Source organism: Oncorhynchus keta, chromosome 15 (assembly GCF_023373465.1).
Source record: "Oncorhynchus keta strain PuntledgeMale-10-30-2019 chromosome 15, Oket_V2, whole genome shotgun sequence".
NCBI classification, from domain to species: Eukaryota; Metazoa; Chordata; class Actinopteri; order Salmoniformes; family Salmonidae; genus Oncorhynchus; species Oncorhynchus keta.
The window spans coordinates 16143479-16168496 of NC_068435.1; the positions used below are offsets into that span (position 1 = coordinate 16143479).

At 42.0% G+C, this 25018-nt stretch overlaps 1 protein-coding gene across 3 annotated transcripts in view; it reads left to right on the forward strand.

The window, feature by feature from the left end:
* LOC118372492 (solute carrier family 25 member 36-A) overlaps window positions 1–25018 on the forward strand; it is a 59687-nt gene that overhangs the window by 9026 nt on the left and 25643 nt on the right. For 2 of the 3 annotated variants that reach the window (XM_035758413.2, XM_052463495.1), the window contains exon 2: window positions 23471–23635. In XM_035758413.2, the coding sequence (XP_035614306.2) occupies window positions 23471–23635 (165 nt within the window). Of the gene's footprint in view, window positions 1–15467; window positions 15878–23470; window positions 23636–25018 lie in introns of those variants that run through there. The other variant, XM_035758414.2, reaches the window with a different exon arrangement.

Below are 25018 nucleotides of genomic sequence, written 5' to 3' on the forward strand. Positions count from 1 at the left end.
CTGGAAGGGCATTTGGGTTGTCTGAGCAGATTATTTGTTGCGATTGCAAACGTAATAAACTGGTGGTCCGATAGTCCAGGATTATGAGGGAAAACATGAAGATCCACAACATTTATTCCACGGGACTAAACTAGTTCCAGAGTGACTGTGGCAGTGAGTAGAGACATGGACAAAAGCCACTGAGTCGATGATGGCTCCGAAAGCCTTTTGGAGTGGGACTGTGGACTTTTCCATGTGAATATTAAGGTCACCAAAAAATAGAATATTATCTGCTATGGGAACTCCGTGAGGAACTCTGTATATGGCCCAGGAGGCCTGTAAACAGTAGCTATAAAAAGTGATTGAGTAGGCTGCATATTTTGTTTGTTTACATTTCTAGAATCCTAAAATGTCAATTTATTATCACATGCAAATCCCGTTAATTGATATTTTCCAATCAGTACAAATCAAACTTTTTGTCAAATGCACCGAATACAACAATGCAGTTCAAGAAAGAGTTAACAAAAGATTTACCAAATAAACAAAAGTTTAATTTTTTTAAAAGTAACAATAACAAGGCTATAACGAGGCCCCTGAGCAAGGCAGTTAACCCACTGTTCAATAGGCGCCAAAGATGTGGATGTCGATTATGGCAGCCCCCCGCACCTCTCTGATTCAGAGGGGTTGGGTTAAATGTGTTAGACACATTTCAGTTGAAGGCATTCAGGTGTACAAATCTAGGTATCTATACAGTGGGTACCCGTACTGACTGAATTTGGGAAACACTGCTGTAATCTAGGTATCTCTACAGGGGGTACCGGTACTGACTGAGTTTGGGAAACGCTGCTGTAATCTAGGTATCTCTACAGGGGGTACCGGTACTGACTGAGTTTAGGAAACGCTGCTGTAATCTAGGTATCTCTACAGGGGGTACCGGTACTGACTGAGTTTGGGAAACGCTGCTGTAATCTAGGTATCTCTACAGTGGGTACCGGTACTGACTGAGTTTAGGAAACGCTGCTGTAATCTAGGTATCTCTACAGGGGGTACCCGTACTGACTGAGTTTAGGAAACGCTGCTGTAATCTAGGTATCTCTACAGGGGTACCCGTAGGAGTTTGGGAAACACTGCTGTAATCTAGGTATCTCTACAGTGGGTACCGGTACTGACTGAGTTTAGTGCTGTAATCTAGGTATCTCTACAAAATCTAGGTATCTCTACAGGGGGTACCCGTACTGACTGAGTTTAGGAAACGCTGCTGTAATCTAGGTATCTCTACAGGGGGTACCCGTACTGACTGAGTTTAGGAAACGCTGCTGTAATCTAGGTATCTCTACAGGGGGTACCCGTACTGACTGAGTTTGGGAAACGCTGCTGTAATCTAGGTATCTCTACAGTGGGTACCGGTACTGACTGAGTTTGGGAAACGCTGCTGTAATCTAGGTATCTCTACAGGGGGTACCGGTACTGACTGAGTTTGGGAAACGCTGCTGTAATCTTGGGGGTAATACTGACTGAGTATCTCTACTAGGGGGGTACCCGTGTGAGTTTAGGAAACGCTGCTGTAATCTAGGTATCTCTACAGGGGGTACCGGTACTGACTGAGTTTAGGAAACACTGCTGTAATCTAGGTATCTCTACAGGGGGTACCCGTACTGACTGAGTTTAGGAAACGCTGCTGTAATCTAGGTATCTCTACAGGGGGTACCCGTACTGACTGAGTTTAGGAAACGCTGCTGTAATCTAGGTATCTCTACAGGGGGTACCGGTACTGACTGAGTTTAGGAAACACTGCTGTAATCTAGGTATCTCTACAGGGGGTACCCGTACTGACTGAGTTTAGGAAACACTGCTGTAATCTAGGTATCTCTACAGGGGGTACCGGTACTGACTGAGTTTAGGAAACACTGCTGTAATCTAGGTATCTCTACAGGGGGTACCGGTACTGACTGAGTTTGGGAAACGTGCTGTAATCTAGGTATCTCTACAGGGGTACCGGTACTGACTGAGTTTAGGAAACACTGCTGTAATCTAGGTATCTCTACAGGGGGTACCGGTACTGACTGAGTTTAGGAAACACTGCTGTAATCTAGGTATCTCTACAGGGGGTACCGGTACTGACTGAGTTTAGGAAACACTGCTGTAATCTAGGTATCTCTACAGGGGGTACCGGTACTGACTGAGTTTAGGAAACACTGCTGTAATCTAGGTATCTCTACAGGGGGTACCGGTACTGAGGTAATCTAGGTATCTCTACAGGGGGTACCTGAGTTTAGGAAACACTGACTGGTAGGGGTTTGACTGAGAAAACACTGCTGTAATCTAGGTATCTCTACAGGGGGTACCGGTACTGACTGAGTTTAGGAAACACTGCTGTAATCTAGGTATCTCTACAGGGGGTACCGGTACTGACTGAGTTTAGGAAACACTGCTGTAATCTAGGTATCTCTACAGGGGGTACCGGTACTGACTGAGTTTAGGAAACACTGCTGTAATCTAGGTATCTCTACAGGGGTATACTTTAGGAAACACTGCTGTAATCTAGGTATCTCTACAGGGGGTACCCGTACTGACTGAGTTTAGGAAACACTGCTGTAATCTAGGTATCTCTACAGGGGGTACCGGTACTGACTGAGTTTGGGAAACGCTGCTGTAATCTAGGTATCTCTACAGGGGGTACCGGTACTGACTGAGTTTGGGAAACGCTGCTGTAATTTGTATAGTGTGTTTTATATTTCTAGGATCCTAAAATGTCAAATAAACTAAGGTAATCAGTTCAAATCACATGTGCCGAATACAACAGGTGAAATGTTTACAAGGCCTTAACCAACAATGCAGAAAATATTTACCAAATTAAAGTAAAAAATGATAAGTTAAAATAACGAGGCTATATACAGGGGGTACCAGTACCGAGTCAATGTGCGGGGGTACAGGTTAGTCAAGGTAATTTGTACATGTAGGTATGGGTAAAGTGACTATGCAAAGATAAAACAGCGAGTAGCAGCAGTGTAAAAACAAATTTGGGGGTGGGGGTTCAACGTAAATAGTCCAGGTGGCCATTGGTTTAATTGTAAAGCAGTCTTATGGCTTGGGGGTAGAAGCTCAGATCAAATTGTATTGGTCACATACACATATTTAGCAGATGTTATTGTGGTTGTAGCGAAATGCTTGTGTTCCTAGCTCCAACCGTGCAGTAGCACTGTTTTTCAGTATCTCAGTCCCAGTTTTGATGCACCTGTACTGACCTCGCCTTCTGGATGATAGCGGGGTGAACAGGCTGTGGCGGTTGATGTCCTTTGATCTTTTTAGTTTTCCTGTGACATCTGGTGCTGTAGGTGTCCTGGAGGGCAGGCAGTGTGCCCTCGGTGATGCGTTGGGCAGACCGCACCACCCTAATATAATATAATATATGCCATTTAGCTGACGCTTTTATCCAAAGCGACTTACAGTCATGTGTGCATACATTCTACGTATGGGTGGTCCCGGGAATCGAACCCACTACCCTGGCGTTACAAGCGCCATGCTCTACCAACTGAGCCACAGAAGGACCTCTGGGGAGCCCTGCGTTTGCGGGCGGTGCAGTTGCTGTACCAAGCGGTGATACAGCCCAACAGGATGCTCTCAATTGTGCATCTGTAAAAGTTTGAGGTGCTGTTGCGCCTTCTTCACCACACTGTCTGTGTGGGTGGACCATTTCAGATTGTCCGTGATGTGTATGCCGAGGAACTTGAAGCTTTCCACCTTCTCCACTGCAGCCCTGTCAATGTGGATAGGGGTGTGTTCCTACGGCTTTTTCCTGAAGTCCACAATTAGCTTCTTCATTTTGTTTACGTTGAGGTTATTTTCCTGGCACTCCGACAGGGCCCTCACCTCCTCCCTGTCGGTTGTCTCATCAATGTTGGCAATCAGGCCTATTATGTTTGTGTCGTCTGAACTTGATGAGTTGGAGGCATGTGTGGCCAGACAGTCATGGGTGAACAGGGACTACAGGAGGGGGATGAGTACATACCCTTGTGGAGCCCCTGTGTTGAGGATCAGCAAAATGGAGGTGTTATTTCCTACCTTCACCACCTGGGGGCAGCCCGTCAGGAAATCCAGGACCCAGTTGCACAGGGCGGGGTTCAAACCCAGGGCCCTGAGAATGATGATGAGCTTGGAGGGAACTATGGTGTTGAAGGAGGAGCTATAGTCAATGAACAGCATTCTTACATAGGTATTCCTCTTGTCCAGGTGGGATAGGGCAGTGTGCAGTCCAATGTCGATTGCATCATCTGTGGACCTATTGGGTCGTAAGCAAATTGAAGTGGGTCTAGAGTCAATTAAGGTAGAGGTGATATGAGCCTTAACTAGCCTCTCAAAACACTTTGGGATGACAGAAGGGAATGCTATGGGGCGGAAGTCATTTAGTTCAGTTACCTTTGCTTTCTTGGGTACAGGAACAATGGTGGGCATCTTGAAGCATGGATTACGATTGGTCAGATCAGCATTGAATAGACCTTAGTATGAGTACTTCCTGTTTGAGTCTATAGGAAGGGAGGAGAAAAATGGAGTCGCGATCTGATTTCCCAGAGGGAGGACGGGGGAGGGCCTTGTAGGCATCCCGGAAGAGAGAACAGCAGCGGTTGAGTGTTTTCCCAGAGCAAGTACTACAGTCAATGTGTTGGTAGAACTTCGGTAGCGCTTTCCTCAAATTTACTTTGTTAAAATCCCCAGCTACAATAAAAGCAGCCTCAGGATATGTGGTTTCCAGTTTGCGTAAATTCCGGTGTAGTTCCTTGAGGGCCGTCGTGGTATCCTGTATCCAACCTAGGAATAAGGCAGAACGCCACCTTGGGTTCTCAAGAGCAAGCTACCCATTAGATGGCGTCTCCTTAGAGTCCAGTGCGAGTCAAGAGACTGGAGCATGAAGTTTCAGTGTGTGTGAGGATATTAATGAGAAGTGTGTTAGCACTTAGAGTGTAACACACCCATCTCACTTTCTTTCATGTGTAATACACTTGATCAACAACCAAGTGTTGATCGAATAGCCCAGTTTCCGCTTTCCCTAAAGCATCTTAAGGTTAAGTTCATCCAATCTGGGCCCTGGTAGGTAGTCGGTTCCCCGGAATCAAGCTGTATATTGTATGTCTAACGAGTGAAGCCACTCGTGATAATAACATAGCTATGTCAAATGGCATTCTGTGTCTTTCCATTGAATGCTCTAATATGTCTCAATTGTAACTTCCGGCGCCGACAGAGATGGCCGCCTCGCTTTGCGTTCCTAGGAAATGATGCCGTTTTTTGTTTTTTTTACGTGTTATTTTGTACATTAGTACCCCAGGTCATCTTAGGTTTCATTACATACAGTCGAGAAGAACTACTGAATATAAGATCAGCGTCAACTCACCATCGGTACGACCAAGAATATGTTTTTTCGCGACGCAGATCCTGTGTTCTGCCTTTCAAACAGGACAATGGAATGGATCCCATGCAGCGACCCAAAAAAACGAGTCCGAAAAAGAGGGAAACGAGGCGGTCTTCTGGTCAGACTCCAGAGACTGGCACATCGTGCACCACTCCCTAGCATTCTTCTCGCCAATGTCCAGTCTCTTGACAACAAGGTTGATGAAATCCGAGCAAGGGTAGCATTCCAGAGGGACATCAGAGACTGTAACGTTCTTTGCTTCACGGAAACATGGCTCATTGGAGAGACGCTATCGGAGGCGGTGCAGCCAGCGGGTTTCTCCACGCATCGCGCCGACAGAAACAAACATCTTTCTGGTAAGAAGAGGGGCGGGGACGTATGCCTTATGGCTAACGAGACATGGTGTGATGAAAGAAACATACAGGAACTCAAATCCTTCTGTTCACCTGATTTAGAATTCCTCACAATCAAATGTCGACCACATTATCTACCAAGAGAATTCTCTTCGATTATAATCACAGCCATATATATCACCCCCCAAGCAGACACATCGATGGCTCTGAACGAACCTTATTTGACTCTTTGCAAACTGGAATCCATTTATCCGGAGGCTGCATTCATTGTAGCTGGGGATTTTAACAAGGCTAATCTGAAAACAAGACTCCCTAAATTTTATCAGCATATCGATTGCGCAACCAGGGGTGGAAAAACCTTGGATCATTGTTACTCTAACTTCCACGACGCATATAAGGCCCTGCCCCGCCCTCCTTTCGGAAAAGCTGACCACGACTCCATTTTGTTGATCCCTGCCTACAGACAGAAACTAAAACAAGAGGCTCCCACGCTGAGGTCTGTCCAACGCTGGTCCGACCAAGCTGACTCCACACTCCAAGACTGCTTCCATCACGTGGACTGGGATATGTTTCGTATTGCGTCAGATAACAATATTGACGAATACGCTGATTCGGTGTGCGAGTTCATTAGAATGTGCGTTGAAGATGTCGTTCCCATAGCAATGATAAAAACATTCCCTAACCAGAAACCGTGGATTGATGGCAGCATTCGCGTGAAACTGAAAACCACTGCTTTTAATCAGGGCAAGGTGACTGGTAACATGACTGAATACAAACAGTGCAGCTATTCCCTCCGCAAGGCTATCAAACAAGCTATGCGTCAGTACAGAGACAAAGTAGAATCTCAATTCAACGGCTCAGACACAAGAGGCATGTGGCAGGGTCTACAGTCAATCACGGACTACAAGATGAAATCCAGCCCAATCACAGACCAGGATGTCTTGCTCCCAGGCAGACTAAATAACTTTTTTGCCCGCTTTGAGGACAATACAGTGCCACTGACACGGCCTGCAACAAAAACATGCGGACTCTCCTTCACTGCAGCCGAGGTGAGTAAGACATTTAAACGTGTTAACCCTCGCAAGGCTGCAGGCCCAGACGGCATCCCCAGCCGCGCCCTCAGAGCATGCGCAGACCAGCTGGCCGGTGTGTTTACGGACATATTCAATCAATCCCTATACCAGTCTGCTGTTCCCACATGCTTCAAGAGGGCCACCATTGTTCCTGTTCCCAAGAAAGCTAAGGTAACTGAGCTAAACGACTACCGCCCTGTAGCACTCACTTCCGTCATCATGAAGTGCTTTGAGAGACTAGTCAAGGACCATATCACCTCCACCCTACCTGACACCCTAGACCCACTCCAATTTGCTTACCGCCCAAATAGGTCCACAGACGATGCAATCTCAACCACACTGCACACTGCCCTAACCCATCTGGACAAGAGGAATACCTTTGTGAGAATGCTGTTCATCGACTACAGCTCGGCATTCAACACCATAGTACCCTCCAAGCTCGTCATCAAGCTCGAGACCCTGGGTCTCGACCCCGCCCTGTGCAACTGGGTACTGGACTTCCTGACGGGCCGCCCCCAGGTGGTGAGGGTAGGCAACAACATCTCCACCCCGCTGATCCTCAACACTGGGGCCCCACAAGGGTGCGTTCGGAGCCCTCTCCTGTACTCTCTGTTCACCCACGACTGCGTGGCCACGCACGCCTCCAACTCAATCATCAAGTTTGCGGACGACACAACAGTGGTAGGCTTGATTACCAACAACGACGAGGCGGCCTACAGGGAGGAGGTGAGGGCCCTCGGAGTGTGGTGTCAGGAAAATAACCTCACACTCAACGTCAACAAAACTAAGGAGAGGATTGTGGACTTCAGGAAACAGCAGAGGGAACACCCCCCTATCCACATCGATGGAACAGTAGTGGAGAGGGTAGCAAGTTTTAAGTTCCTTGGCATACACATCACAGACAAACTGAATTGGTCCACTCACACAGACAGCATCGTGAAGAAGGTGCAGCAGCGCCTCTTCAACCTCAGGAGGCTGAAAAAATTTGGCTTGTCACCAAAAGCACTCACAAACTTCTACAGATGCACAATCGAGAGCATCCTGGCGGGCTGTATCACCGCCTGGTACGGCAACTGCTCCGCCCTCTCCAGAAGGTAGTGAGGTCTACACAACGCATCACCGGGGGCAAACTACCTGCCCTCCAGGACACCTACACCACCCGATGTTACAGGAAGGCCATAAAGATCATCAAGGACAACAACCACCCGAGCCACTGCCTGTTCACCCCGCTATCATCCAGAAGGCGAGGTCAGTACAGGTGCATCAAAGCTGGGACTGAGAGACTGAAAAACAGCTTCTATCTCAAGGCCATCAGACTGTTAAACAGCCACCACTAACATTGAGTGGCTGCTGCCAACACACTGACACTGACTTAACTCCAGCCACTTTAATAATGGGAATTGATGGGAAATTATGTAAATATATCACTAGCCACTTTAAACAATGCTACCTTATATAATATTACATACCCTACATTATTCATCTCATATGCATACGTATATACTGTACTCTATATCATCAACTGCATCCTTATGTAATACATGTATCACTAGCCACTTTAACTATGCCACTTTGTTTACATACTCATCTCATATGTATATACTGTACTCTATACCATCTACTGTATCTTGCCTATGCTGCTCTGTACCATCACTCATTCATATATCTTTATGTACATATTCTTGATCCCCTTACACTGTGTATAAGACAGTAGTTTTGGAATTGTTAGTTAGATTACTTGTTGGTTATTACTGCATTGTCGGAACTAGAAGCACAAGCATTTCGCTACACTCGCATTAACATCTGCTAACCATGTGTATGTGACAAATAAAATTTGATTTGATTTAACATACAGTAGATAATCAATCCACTTATGGTGTTCCCTCTTAAATTATCTTCAAAGTAATTGAATTTGTGATGATTAGGTTATGAATGGATTGATTGTGTCAAAATGTTCCCATGAGCAATTTGTTATATATCAAGATGTCTGGGGTCAGTCTGCAATTTGTTCAGCAATGACTCAATGTATACATGAATCAGAAGTAAACATAACCCAGTGACTTTCTCCCTATTTATAGAAGTACTACAAAGCTGCTGTCTGCATTACACACAGTGGATGAAGTATATCCTAAGTATAGTATCTCTTTCACACACACAAAATCTCATACACACAGCCATTTTCTTGTGTTTCTATATCTTCCACACAAAATTGTGGAGATAATGGTTACCGAACAATGCCGTAAAATGTGCTTTTAATCACGTAATTCCACTGCTGCAATCTCGTGATTTTCCTAAACTGTTAGTGTGAGCGACTGCAGACAATTTCGTAGTGGTAAAAAATGTAATTCCATTTAATTAATTTACTGTGCAATCGTCCTCACAGCAAGGTGACTTACATAATGTACATTGAAACCATGTTTATTTTAGCTATATATTTACTCTTGCCAAGAACCTCACTTGGGTGGGTAAATGTAGAATTATGATCAAGGTTTTGATCTGTCAGCCCAGATTTATCTATCTGGGTTGCCAGTCGGGTACCATCATTTGTCATCTCAACTGTCAATGGGAACACATAACCCCTTCCTTATTCATGCCCGGTATCTATCGTGTTTACCAGCTATCACTGTACTGCAGTGTCCATTGTTGCTGACTTGTGCGAGATAACAACAAAGGGAGCTGGATATTGTTTAAAGGAAAAGTGTAAACTGGTTCCCTGGGATGTCCAACTCTGAAAGTGTACATTTAAAACAGTTACGATTAGGGTTGGGTATGGGTTATGGTTAGTGGTTTAGGGTAGGGACATCCCAAGGATCCCAGATAGCACTAACCATTAAGAGATTGGTGTCCAGGAAAACTATAGGCTTCACCTCACACATTGCAGACCTGATCACATGGTTCCTCTTTGAATATTAATGTTTTACTAACTCTGGAAGGAAAAGTGATATGAATTAAGTGTTGGCTATTTTCATTGTTGCAGTCTTTCAAGACGGTTGTACATGGTGGGAGCATACGCTATATAATCTATGCAGATGAGCCGATCTTGTTTTAGTCTGCCAGGATATTCATAAATAATGTTAGCCTCCATGCATGTGACTTCAACTTGTAAAACTGTGCCTCCAATTAAGAAACCACGAGATCCATTCATTCCATATGAGTTCAGCCTACTAGATATTCCCATAATGGATGTTACAACACACAAGAGGTTGGTGGCACCTTAATTGGGGCTAACAGGCTCGTGGTAATGACTGGAACATAATCAGTGGAATGGTATCAAACTGTACATCAAACACATGGTTTCCATGGTTTGCAGGTGTTTGATGCCATTCCATTTGCTCAATTCTCTGCATTTATTATGAGCCGTTATCCCCTCAGCAGCGGTGCAGGTGGGATGTGACAATTGTCCAGAGTCAAGTCAATTTCACATTTTAATTGGACCTCTTATTTCTAATTTAACTGTAAATTGTAATCAAGCCCTCAAACACAGATAACAGTTTACCTCAAACTGTCACCAAGATGACGGTAAGAGACAGAAGTCAGGCATGTTTGTCCCACCTGTGTGAAGCGAGCATTCGCTCAGCACTCGTCTTGGGCTTCAGTGGTGAGGGGTTCAGCGGTCAGGGGTTTAGCCTCCTGTTACAACCTCTCTCAGCTGATCGGGCTGCTCTCACAGGCAGAGACTTCTAGAGTAAGGCCAACTTTGAGAATTTAGAAAATTGTTTTAAATTTAGACATTCAGTTACATAGCATTGTTTAAATATTCCCAATGTAATATTAATGGGGAGCTCACATGGCTGCCATAGAATGTTAGTGTCATATAAATGCATCAATGCAGAAACCACATTGGTCCAACTCTCTAAATACATTTCTCTACTCAGTTTCACATTATTGCCAGTCTGCAGCAAGCATGCTTTATAGGGCTATAGCAGGAAGCATGCTTTATAGGGCTATAGCAGGAAGCATGCTTTATAGGGCTATAGCAGGAAGCATGCTTTATAGGGCTATAGCAGGAAGCATGCTTTATAGGACTATAGCAGGAAGCATGCGTTATAGGGCTATAGCAGGAAGCATGCGTTATAGGGCTATAGCAGGAAGCATGCGTTATAGGGCTATAGCAGGAAGCATGCGTTATGGGGCTATAGCAGGAAGCATGCTTTATGGGGCTATAGCAGGAAGCATGCTTTATGGGGCTATAGCAGGAAGCATGCTTTATGGGGCTATAGCAGGAAGCATGCTTTATGGGGCTATAGCAGGAAGCATGCTTTATGGGGCTATAGCAGGAAGCATGCTTTATGGGGCTATAGCAGGAAGCATGCTTTATGGGGCTATAGCAGGAAGCATGCTTTATGGGGCGATAGCAGGAAGCATGCTTTATGGGGCTATAGCAGGAAGCATGCTTTATGGGGCTATAGCAGGAAGCATGCTTTATGGGGCTATAGCAGGAAGCATGCTTTATGGGGCTATAGCAGGAAGCATGCTTTATGGGGCTATAGCAGGAAGCATGCTTTATGGGGCTATAGCAGGAAGCATGCTTTATAGGGCTATAGCTTTGGCTCCCATGCCCCAATTCTCCTTTTTATTACCACTTCCAGGCATAAATGTTTTCTCCCATATATTTTCAATAACAGTATAGTTTTTATGGCATCCCATAAAGCACACAATGTGCATACAAATGTTAAATGCAGTGTAGGTAAACCTAAAGATTGTGTATTTGTTATAAATGTGCAATAGGCCACTAGGGCTCCATTTACACAGGCAGTCTAATTCTGATCATTTGGGCTAAAGAATGAATTGGGCTGCCTGTGTAAACGCAGCCTATGAGAATATGACTAAGAATGACAATGTATTTTTATTTAAATGGAGCCACATTGAGATTACAAATATTTTACAAGAGACCTGTATACATTACAATAATTGAATAATTAAACTAATTCATTACAAATATTTAATAAAAGCAATTACGCTCAACTACATAGAGGTCCTCAATAAGTTAAACGGCTTGAGAGACGCATCTAACTGCAGTGAACTCCAAATTAGGGGCAAAAACACAGATTTTCCCAAATCTGTGGAGACTTAAGGGATCTCTAGTGTTATCTAGTTCTAAGAACGGGTTTGGTAATTTATGATCTTAACTTAATTAATGAAGTAACATATGGAGGGAGTTTCTGTAAGATTGCTTTGTAAATAAATAAAATAGACTTCTCACCGACAGAGGTCCATTCCAGACTACAAAGAGTCCTAACATGGTCCAATGTGATAAAACGGATTGCGGAATGGTAGACTGCGTTATACGTTTGTCTTTATTGAACAGTGTAAACATTCACAGTGCAGGGTGGGGAAAGCATGTGAACCCTTGGATTTAATAACTGGTTGACCCTCCTTTGGCAGCAATAACCTCAACCAAATGTTTTCTGTGGTTACGGATCAGACCTGCACATTGATCAGGAGGATTTTGGACTATTCCTCTTTACAAAATTGTTTCAGTTCAGCAATATTCTTGGGATGTCCGGTGTGAACTGCTCTCGAGGTCATGCCACAGTATTTAAATCAGGTTGAGGTCAGGCCTCTCCAGAAGGCATATTCTCTTCTGTTGAAGCCATTCTGTTGTTGATTTACTTTGTGTTTTGGGTCGTTGTCGAATCCCCGAGCTAGCAATGTAAAAATCTGTCATTCTGCCCCTGAACAAGGCAGTTAACCCACTTTTCCTAGGCTGTCATTGTAAATAAGAAGTTGTTCTTAACTGACTTACCTGGTTAAATAAATAAAAATTTACCTCATTGAGCTTTCTGTGCTGTGCTCTTGCAGTCATTTTTGCAGGACGGCCACTCCTAGGGAGAGTAGCAACAGTGCTGAACTTGATCCATTTATAGACAATTTGTCTTACCGTGGACTGATGAATATCAAGGCTTTTAGAGATACTTATGTAACCCTTTCCAGCTTTATGCAAGTAAACTATTCTTAATCTTAGGTCTTCTGAGATCTATTTTGTTTGAGGCATGGTTCACATCAGGCAATGTGATTAAAAAACTCAAATTTTGTGAGTTTTTTTTTATAGGGCAAGGCAGGGTAGCCTAGTGGTTAGAGCATTGGACTAGTAACCGAAAGGTTGTAAGTTCAAATCCCCGAGCTGACAAGGTACAAAATCTGTCGTTCTGTTACCCACTGTTCCTAGGCTGTCATTGAAAATAAGAATTTGTTCTTAACTGACTTACCTAGTAAAATAAATAGGGCAAGGCAGCTCTAACCAACATCTCCAATCTCATCTCATTGATTGGACTTCAGGTTAGCTGACTCCAATTATCTTTTGGAGAAGTCATTGGCCTAGGGGTTCACATAATTTTTCCAACCCTACACTGTGAATATTTATATGATGTATTCAATACAGATAATAACAATTCAATAATGTGTGTGTTATTAGTTTTAGCACACTGTTTGTCTATTGTTGTGACTTAGATGAAGATCAGATCAAATTGATGCAGAAATCCAGGTAATTCCAAGGGGTTCCCATACCGTTCACTGCCACTGTATATTGAGAAACAAGCCAAATTAGGCCTCAATTTATAGTGCAAATATGCAGGTTCTCAGGGTCAACATTTTGTGACCTAGAGAACAGCATGAATTTAGTTTTACTTGTATTTAACACTAATTTAAGATCTTTAAGTGTTTTCTGAATTGAATCAAAGTCATGCTGACTACAAAACAGGAATACAAAACTGTGTCATCTGCATAGAGATTATTGTTACAAGTATTAACAGTGTTTCCTATGTCATCAATATACAAGGGGAATAATAATGGACCCAAAATCGAACACTGAGGAACACCTTTTTGAATCTTAAGAAATTCAGATTTAACCTGTCAAGATGGCCTGAGTTATGTCGCCAAGATAAGTCTGAAACCATAAACAGGCTGTATATCCCAGGGCTATTCCTGTTTTCCTTCAGCAAAACAGAATGATCAACAGTGTCCAAAGCCTTTGACAGGTCAATAAACAAGGCAACACAGCTCATTTTAGCATCCAAGGCATTGACAATATCATTAACAACTAGCGTGGTTGTTGTGGTAGTACTATGCCCAGGCCTAAACCACGATTGGTTTATATTAAGAATCAATTATCAGATTAAAAGGAACGAAGTTGTACATTTACCAAGGATTCATGAATCTTAACTAAACAAGGTAGTCTTGAAATAGGGCAATAATTGTCTATCAATTATATTCCCACCCTTATGGAGTGGTATGCAGATTTCCATGCTTTTGGAATACTTCCTGATAACAATGTTAAATAAAAAATGTGGGCTACTGAGCCAGCAATAAGGGGAGCTGCACACGTAAACAGACCAGGCTCCAAATGACCAGGCCCTGTGGATGTTTTGTTTGTCTGTCTAATGTTAGCAAAGCATACAGGACTTCTTTATCAGTGAATTTCCCGAAAAGAAAACTCCTGACCAGCATTTTCAGTATCATTCAATAGATTTTCCCCATCAACTACTATTTTCAAAGATGGCTTTGAAATGCATTCAAATATATAGCCCACCAAGATAAAATTGTGATTAAATGCATTAATTATATAATTTCTGTCAGTAATAGGCAGAAGCTAAATGAATTTCTGGGGGGAGAGAAGAGGAGACACAAACCTTCAGTGATGTAACAGCTTTCCAAAATGTAGCTGAGTTCCCTGTACATTCAGATAGTGTATTAACATAAGAATCTGATTTTGCTTTTTAAAACTAATTTAACACATATTTCTCAATTGCCTGAAAGACTGCCAATCTGGGTCCGAGTCTGTGAATCTAGCTTTAGCCCAGGCAGGCATCTGTGTATGACTTCAGATTTGGACTGAACCAAGGACAATACCTATTTTTAAGTCTCAGTTTTTTAAAGGGATCATGTTTATCTACAATACAATTGAAAACATTTGCGAACTTGTTCAGAGCCAACTCTGGGTACTGTATAGATGCAATACAATCAAAGTCACCAAAATAAAGGTCACAAAAAAAGCCTGTTCATTGAAATGGCTACCCTGCCGGGGCGGCAGGGTATCCTAGTGGTTAGAGCGTTGGACTAGTAACCGAAAGCTTGCAAGTTTGAATCCCCGAGATGACAAGGTACAAATCTGTCGTTCTGCCCCTGAACAGGCAGTTAACCCACTGTTCCTAGGCCGTCATTGAAAATAAGAATTTGTTCCTAACTGACTTGCCTAGTAAAATAAAGGTAAAATTAAAAATAAAACGAGGTATGGCTCTGGGCATCCATATATCCCTGACACATACAATGGGACAGTGGTCACTAATATCCAAAGCAAATACTCAATATTTCTCTGGAGTATTTATCAAATATGAGGTTAATCAAAGTCAATTTTGTAGGGTCCTTATGCATTCATGCAGTGTGCATGACATGTCCATACAGTAGGTTCATCAGCAAAGCATTTTGAATAGTCAGGTATGACCACCAGCCATACTCTCACAACAATACTGTTAAAAAAAGTTAATCAGTTATTTATTCCTATAAAGCCTAAACTGCACCCTGTTTATTGCCCTGTGGCTGATTGATCGCGGCGTGATCATGTGAAAGATGCGTGATCGGGCGGAGACAAAGTGACGTACTTACGCTAACTGGCCAATAGCCGGCTCTGTCTTGCAGCCTATTCTACAGTACATACTGTGTGTGTGACCTATCCTCCCTCATTGTAGCGATGAACAGATAAGAGATGCGAGCGAGGGTGACTGTAGCAAATACCGATGGATAGAACTGAGAATACACAGAACATGTTAATTTAGTATTCCTCATGTTTTGTAGTTTAACGTACATAGGAATTTAAATAAAACCTGACCGTTCAAAGAGGGGATTGTACGAGACAGAAGGGTTTGTGTGACGTTAGATGACTAGCTAACGTTGGGCAACGTTAATCAATTCAGTTTGACTGATTTTCTAACCGACGATCTGCGATATTACGAAGTGCGCATATCGTAATCCAACCCGGTCTTCCTCATTGACGCAGTCCGAAGAGTGTACTGGTTCGGAGAATGCTAAAGAATGAGTCAAAGGGATACCCTGGTTCATTTGTTTGCCGGAGGGTGAGTTATTTGTTAGGAATTAGCTAGTTACATGACCTGACTGTCTTTTATAGAGTCAAAATAAGCTTGCATGGAGAAAACAAGACATTTTTCCAGACGCGCGTGCATGTAACATTAGCAGCTGTCACTACCTATGCCTTCCTCAGCAGCTAGTTAGCAAATTAGCTCTGTCTTGCAGCATCAAAATAGGCAACCACGGTTTAGCTAGGTAGCCAGGCGCTAGCCACTAGTTTATTACACATCGCATTATTAAATTCGACCGAAAACAGGTTGATATTAGTACACATCACACTCCACAGGGTTCGTGGTTTGCCTTACGATAGATGAGTGTGCTCGTGAATGAAGTCCACGATAGTGACGCACGAGCCTTTGTTGTCCTCGGCCAGCCGTTGACCGAGTAGCTATATCGTCGAATATTATGATTACAGTTCTTGACACCTTGTGCTTTGGCATACTCCGACAAGCCTTATAAAACACACCATTGAAAGATGGAGAACATGTCTTGGCATATGCAATGCATCCTCTGTATCAACCACTAACCTACAGCAATATCTACCTTATTTTCCTTCCGAGGTGTTCAATGGACTGGATGAAAAGGTCAGGGCAAAACACAGGTTTGGATTCAATCTAGCTAGCTACATCAATCAATTGTGTTTATAAAGCCCTTCTTACATCAGCCGATGTCACAAAGTGCTATACATAAACCCAGCCTAAAACCCCAAACAGCAAGTAAGGCAGATGTAGAAGCACGGTGGCTAGGAAAAACTCCCTAGAAAGGCAGGAACCTAGGAAAAAACCAAGAGAGGAACCAGGCTCTGAGGGGTGGCCAGTTGTCTTCTGGTTGTGCGGGGTGGAGCATATAACAGTACGTGGCCAAGATGTTCAAGAGTTCATAGATGACCAGCAGGGTCACAGTGGTTGTAGAGGGTGCAACAGGTCAGCATCTGAAGAGTAAATGTCAGTTGGCTTGATCTGCATGTCAGTGGAAATATTGTGTTTACACAGTTTACACAGGTCTCCCGGTGATATCGTCAAGTGTAGCTAACTTATTTTTCATTCTCATTGTAGGAAAAACACAAAAAGAACATCTGTTGCGACTTTGACCACACTACCGGAGTGTCTGTTTCCGTTCCTGTACATCATTGGCATCTTCTGTGTCAATGTGATACTGAAGTCATGTTCTACCTTTGCTACATTGTAGACTTTCACATTCAATACATTATGTTGACAATAAGGACATTGGAAGGGTTGAAGGGCACCTGTCTGAAGACTAGATTGCTGAATTTACTTTTTTTTTTTAATCAATGTCTGACTGCTCCAAGTAAATTGAGATTGTAGATTTTAATCAATAAGTTAAGTGTCATTGAAAAGCAACCTGTTGGTTATTGGAGCCATTCTCACAATTGGACAAGAATATGCCTACTTGTCATGGAAATTGAATTCTAGTATGGGTTTGGCTCAAGTCTTAGGATAGCCTAACACTATATAGCCTGTTTTGTATGCCAGTCTTTTTTAATATATTGTTTTACCTCAGAGAAAGGCTAGATTGATTCCATTGCAGTGCCAGCATATTTTCTTCCTTTTATCTTTTCCCCTTTGTCTTGTTTTCCATCAGCCTCTGTACAAACTTTAAAAATGTCAACAAGTAAGGCCCATCTTGTCGAACCTGATGTTTTACTTTTTATTAATTGAGTTCTGAAAACACAATGTTAGGGGCACATTGAGTTACTTCAGCGAGAAACAAATAATGATCTCTAAATCCCCTTGATGTTCCTCACAACAGGTCTCAAGGCCTGTGTGTCTTGTTTCCTCTCACTGTCTGTTGGTTGTACACAACCTGGAACAGCCCCCTGAATCTGGGCCGAAGGTCGCTCTTGCCTGTATTTGGTTCGGTCGGTAAACGGCCTCAATCCCAATAACCCCCTTAGCCCTCCCCCTCGTTTTCGAGTGTCCCTTGGTGGGGGAGTGACAAATGGAGCTACTAGTGTTAGGGAGAGAAATAACCCTAGGTAATGGGACATCACTATGTCACTCGTGCACAGCAGAAGCCGCCAATGGATTATTCTAGCGATGCACCGATGTGACATTTTTGCCCGATACCGATATTTACCAGTATATTTACAACTTTAGCGGCCTTTTAAGCATTCTAGTACAGTTAAATAGTTAGACCACTGCGTCCATGTGTGTGTTAAGGCACTGCATCTCAGTGCAAGAGGCGTCACTACAGTCCCTGGATCGAATCCAGGCTGTATCACATCCGGCCTGGATTGGGAGTCCCATAGTGCGGCGCACAATTTGCCCAGCGTCGTCATTGTAGATAATAAAGGTTACACATACACTGACCAAATTGTTATTTTGTTGGTATTTACATATGTCCCCATTACCAGTAAAACATAATCAAAAACAATTTCTTTCACTTACTTGCTGTGCTGTTTCGTTGTTTATTTGTTCAGTTTCATTCTCAACCAGGATTTCTATGGAACGCCGTTTGGGTCTTTGCGTGTCAAAAAAGATACGTGTCAAATAACACGACATCTGTTTCAGTAGCTGTAGTTAGCTAGCTAACTATATAGCTATGTGTCATCTGAAATAACCCTAATTTATAAGACATTTCTTATTTGATTAATGGTGGTCGGACTCATCTATGTGAAGCTAGCCACGATAAAGATTAGCTGCAATAGTAGACTTTGCAGTTAGCCTTCAAAATAAAAGTATGGCATAATTATATGTATTAATTTGCATTACTTTCAATTATATACTTTTATTTTGAAGGCAAACCGCAAATTCCACTATTGTGCCTAATCCTTATTGTGGCTAGATTCACAACCCAGTGCGCTCAAGGCTTACTAGACAGATGAAGCTAGTTGGCTGCTTATAATGTTAGCTTTGGCCAACAGGATTACGTAGCTGACTAGCAATTTATTTAAGTTAAATTTCAATAGGCAAACAACAAGTGGCAAACTAGCTAATACTTACTCACAAGGATTCTTAAAATCATTGCTAAGAATAATGAAATTGACTGCAGTTTCTACTGGTCATTGTTTTCAGGCTGGTTGTATTGGTGCTAGCTAGGTACCAAACTAAAGCTAGCTACTCCAGAAGTTGCTGTCGAACAAATGATGCTTTATTAACAACGTGGTATTGTAAGCACATCGTTCGCGGCTGGTGTTTTCTTGTTTGCAGACTTTTTTTTGTACAGCTTTGACAGTGCTACTGTATCTTTTTTGACACGCAAAGACTCCGTTACTGTGCAACTCCGGTATGGAAACATCTGAAAAATAGCGCACTTGGTAATGTGTACTGGTGCTTGATCATCACCCACGACAGAGAATGGTTGATTGTGGAGGGCAATGAATTCTATTATCTTGGCTTTAATGTATTTTGCCTTTTGAGTTGTCTTGCTGAAATTTTGTTACTCTTTCAAATGACTGCTCGATCCACATAGCAGACATTGTTGGCTAGTTTAGGAATGCTGTGTTGCATGTGTCAAGTTCCTTGCAGACAGGCCATGCGTAGCCAATGTGATTAATGGGATATTTATTTTTATCAGGACATTTTCTACCTGCGGGCTGCAATGTTTTTATTTGTTGGCTTTATGTAGGCTATTTTTACATATTGATAATAGAAGTTCCTTTTTAGATTTGTATAATTATTTTAGATATAATTTTGATTTACCACACAACATTGAGTTTGAGCGATGGAAGACGTATTATAAATGAAACTGTTCCACAAAAATGTATGTAATGCAAATCAGAACTGGCACACAGATCAGTAGAAATGGTACGATAACTTGACACTCCAAATGGGAAAAGGTTGGTGTAGCTTATTACTGGTAATTTCAGGTAGCAGAAGGAGAGTCGGGAACAATTTGATGTTTTATTTATTTATATATTTTTTAAATCGGTGAAATCCCTTCTGGCCACACCATACCCAAACTGTCCGCAGGCAAATTGATTTCATCCCCCTACACCAAACGCGATCATGACACGCAGGTTAAAATATAAAAACAAACTCTCAACCATTTATATTAATTTGGGGACAGGTTGAAAAGCATTAAACATTCATGGGAATTTAGCTAGCTAGCTTGCAGTTGCTAGCTAATTGGTCCTGGGATATTGAGTTATTTTACCTGAAATGCACAAGGTCCTCTACTCTGACAATTAATCCACACACAAAACGGTCAACTGAATCGTTTCTTGTCATCTCTACTAGAGGTCGACCGATTAATCGGAATGGCCGATTTAATTAGGGCCGTTTTCATAACAATCGGAAATCGGTATTTTTGGGGACCGATTTGCCGTTATTTAAATTGTATTTTATTTATTATTATTATTATTATTATTTATTTAACTAGGCAAGTCAATTAAATACACATTCTAATTTTCTATGACGGCCTAGGAACGGTGGGTTAACTGCCTCGTTCAGGGGCAGAACGACAGATTTTCACCTTGTCAGCTCGGGTGATCCAATCTTGCACCCTTACAGTTAACCTGTCCAACGCAATAACGACCTGCCTCTCTCTCGTTGCACTCCACAAGGAGACTGACTGCCTGTTACGTGAATGCAGTAAGCCAAGGTAAGTTGCTAGCTAGCATGAGTAACGCTCCTTCGATGGTGGCTGTTGTCGTTGTGTTGCTGGTTCGAGCCCAGGGATGAGCGAGGAGAGGGACGGAAGCCATACTGTTACACTGGCAATGCTAAAGTGCCTATAAGAACATCCAATAGTCAAAGGTTAATGAAATACAAATGGTATAAAGGGAAATAGTCCTATAATTCCTATAACTACAACTTAAAACTTCTTACCTGGGAATATTGAAGACATGTTAAAAGGAACCACCAGCTTTCATATGTTCTCATGTTCTGAGCAAGGAACTGAAACGTTAGCTTTCTTACATGGCACATATTGCACTTTTACTTTCTTCTCCAACACTTTGTTTTTGCGTTATTTAAACCAAATTGAACGAGTTTCATTATTTACTTGAGGCTAAATTGATTTTATTGATGTATTAAAATAAGTGTTCATTCAGTATTGTTGTAATTGTCATTATTACAAATACATGTAAAGAAAAAAAAAAAAGGCCATTTAATTGTTATTGGCATTTTTGGTCCTCCAATAATCGGTATCGGCGTTGAAAAATCATAATCAGTCGACCTCTATAATCTCCTTCCAGGCTTTTTCTTCTTTGGACATTTTTTGGCAATTGGCATCTAACTTTCAAAGTTACCATGACGACCGACCTAACTCAGTTAATCTTTCAATCACCCATGTGGGTATAACACATGAGATGGCACATGGGTATCTGCTTCTAAAAACCAATGAGGAGATGGGCGAGGCAGTACTTGCACCGCTTTCAGTGTCAGAGAACTGACTTCTATTTTAGCGTTACGCGGACACTTGTTGGTGCACGTGAGCGAAATAATTGAATAACATGTATGTTTAAATGTATTTTGCGACGTGAGCGGTGTGGTCAGCATGTTAGGCTATACTGATCTCTGGAGCTCTCTTTAGTAATTTGTCTTCAGTTTTAATCGCAGTGCTTAAAAGCAACAGACAAGCTCAGTAGCCTACATTTAGTTGATTTTATTCAGTGTTTCTATATATGGAAAAATACACGTTTTAAAATGTTGACCAATCGATTAGACAGTAAAAAAATTCTATGCATTGTTTTTGACCCTGTTTCACACAGGATATTTTGGCACAATGTTTCTGGGGATAGCGCCAAAAAGGCAGTGCTAACTCTGCTGCAGGGCCAGCTATCCCTGGGCTAAGGTTGATGCTAGCTCACATTAGAATGTGCAAATACGAACACTCTCTTAGCCCTGGGCTAAGGAGCAGTGTGATTGCGCCCAAAGAGTATGCGTTCTACACAGCCCATGTTGAGGTTCATTGACAAATATTATTTGAAAGCGGAGGTGGGAAAGCCTGTAGCCTAGCAACCACAGACTCCAGCCTACACCAACAGACATAATATGCCAAGGCGTTCATTACAGGCAGAAGGGCCACCACCTCAGTTTACACTTTCACAGACGAGTAAAATCCAGTTCAAAGTCTCCCCAGGTTACCATTGTTTGTCTGTATTTACAGTTGCACGTTTTATGTTCACCTCCAGTTGCGTAGTCTGTATTCTTTATCTGGCCCAGATCCAGCTGCTGCTAGCAGGGAACTCAATGAAAATCAATCTAGTTTCCATAAATATCAGGTCTAGATGTGGGTGGGTCTTTCCCTACTTCTCAACAGCATTGTTGGACCTTTCCTCAATGAAGTCAACGGTGAATGATCCACCATTAAAACTTAAGAGGTGTTATGGCCAATTTAGTATCAAAAAAAGCATCAGAAAGTGTAAATACATCATCCCCCTTGGTGTTTTTTGGTGTTCGCTTTGTATAAATTATTTGTTTAATGTGAATGATGGCTTTGAAATAAATGCACTGTTCATAATAGCTATTCAAAATACATTTGTTTGTGACAACTCTGACAAATCATTTATTTTTTGTTCCCGTTTATCAAAAGCACTGCTGTGGGAGCTTATTTAGGCTAATGCCAAGTGTGCAATTCAAGGATATGAATAAACACTTCGACAATAAAATAAATGTTATGTGATAAGTTTAATTTACACAGGTAACGTTTACTGCCACGTTAATTGACCGTAGCCTAGTATAGGTCAATATTATTGGCTGTTTGGTTTGCAAGGAGGCACACTTAGGAGAACTAAGGCTTTGGTCAGGTGGATGGCAGACACTTCCAAATGGATTATTCTCTTTTCCATACCATGTTTTTATTTTGGCTATTCACAAACGACACAACTTTCAGAGAACTCGGTTACTGGCCTCCTAGATGATTTGTACTCTTGCATTATGTTAATAACAGGCTACCTACCTACGACATGTTTATTGAAATAGGCTATGGGAATGGGTAGGTCATTTGGTATGTCGCCCAGCTGTGCGCTGCCCGACTTCAGATAGGCTAAACTATCGTCTGTCAAATAACGATGACGGTCCAACATTGTTGATTTCCAATTGTACCATTATCACCCAGTTTCATTTAGTTTTATTTATATATTTATAAACAAATTTGTGCACAAAAGTTGAGATTAATACATTTTGGGGATTTTTTATTTCAGCTCATGAAACCTGGGACCAACACTTTACATGTTGCGTTTATATTTATATATATATATATATATATATATATTACACAAGTAATTAAGACCAAAAAAACAAGATTCAGTGTTGCGGTAAAGAGTGAAATGACAAAATATAATTTAACTTAAAATATATTTGCTTTCAGTGTCTTACTCAGGCCATTTCATCAGGTGAGCAATGTAAAAATAATATTACATAGATTTAGTTTATTTGTGGGACTTTGAAAACGGTTGCTGTAATGAGAATTTTTGTTGGAAATTGTGGTAAAAAGCATAATATCTGGTCAATAAACAATTATGAAATGGATAAATACAGATCCTAATCTTAGTGATCCGAGAGCAATTATGGAGTTTCTTGTTTTTGTAAAAATAATAATAAACAGCCTTGTGTACTCTGGCTATTCTGACCTGCTTGTCTTCCTCCCATCTTTCTTTCTCTCAACCCATCTAGGTGTGGGGGAACAGTGGGTGCTATTCTGACTTGTCCTCTGGAAGTGGTAAAGACCAGACTACAGTCCTCTCATGTCACCTTCTACATCTCTGAGGTGCAGCTCAGCACCGTCAACGGGGCCAGTGTGGCCCGCATGGCCCCCCCGGGACCCCTCCACTGCCTCAAGTAAGTTCACGAACACACAGGGGTTACAGAGAATAGCCTACACATTCCATTGTTTGGACAGGGTTTGTTGGGTCACTGTTTTAGGAAGACTAGAAGTTTCTCGCCACGTTTCACTCAAGGCCACCTCCAGTATCTCACATGTCCTTTTGACACTTAACACCCAATGATTCAAAGATGAGTTTCTGTAGAAGAGTGTTGTCAGACAAACATCTTGACGTTTCCTTTTTAATGGTCATGAAGCAGGTGTCTTTTTATTGTCCTCTTAAGGTTAAAGTTTACTCTTCAACCCCCCCAACCCCCAAAAGGCAACGACAGTTTGTCATAGCTAAAGCAAGACTGTCATAATAGACTATGGTCTGGGAATCTTGCTTTGCTTTTCAGCATTTTGATTGCATCAATATGGTTCTCCCACACATATTGAACCACATAGTGGGGTTCTATAATCTCAGATTGGGGATATAGTTTAGCAGTCATCATTGCTAAGGCTGAAATATCCCTTATCATATTGGATAAGTACAAGTTGTTCTATAGCATACTTAAATCTGCATCACTCACTTGTAAAAATAGAATGAGAACAGGGCTTACTGTGGCTCTGTTTTGGTTTGCTGTGGAACTACCCACGTAAGTATCGTAGAGGGCAACTTTCTCCTTTGCCTTATTTTTTTAAAACATTTAGTCTATACCACTGCACTGTGACTATTCCAACTCCTTCCTATCCTCTATATTGCTAAGGGAAAACATTAACCCCTTAATCTTCTCCTTTCCTATTGCTCTGTAAAAGTCCTCTGCTGATCGGACTAGAATAGAGGCTGAAATACATAGAGAGGACAAGGAAATGGACACGTTCTTTGCAGCTGTTATTGTAATGTGGACAGTGGCACAGTGAATGAATGTCCCTCATACCAACAGCTGTTTAGATGCCCTCACCTTAAACATGTTCCACACCACGGGGCCAGGAGGCACAGCCAGTTTCATAACTGGCGTAGTAAAGGGAGCAAAAAGCTAGGGCTGGCACGGTAATCTGGTAACCAACGCTTATGGACATTTAAAATAGCTGTTTTAAACAATATATATTTTCAAGTCAACAAACTACCCAACAGCAGTAAAGTAAAAGTAAGCCTGGTTCACATCTAAACGCCATTGTTTATTTTTGGAATAATGCAAGAGGAGAGACATGAATATCCAGTTTTAGAATTTTGTGTGTGGAATGAGAAGCTGACTGAAGACGGCCAGACATGCGGTTGACTCCATTTCCGCGGTAACATGGACTCTTTATGACGTGATGAAATTGGTGCTTCTTGTTTTAGCAAGGTGGTGTGGCAAATGTGTGTGTGCATTGTACGTTGAGTATTTAAAAAAATAATAACGCTGCAAAGTAACAAT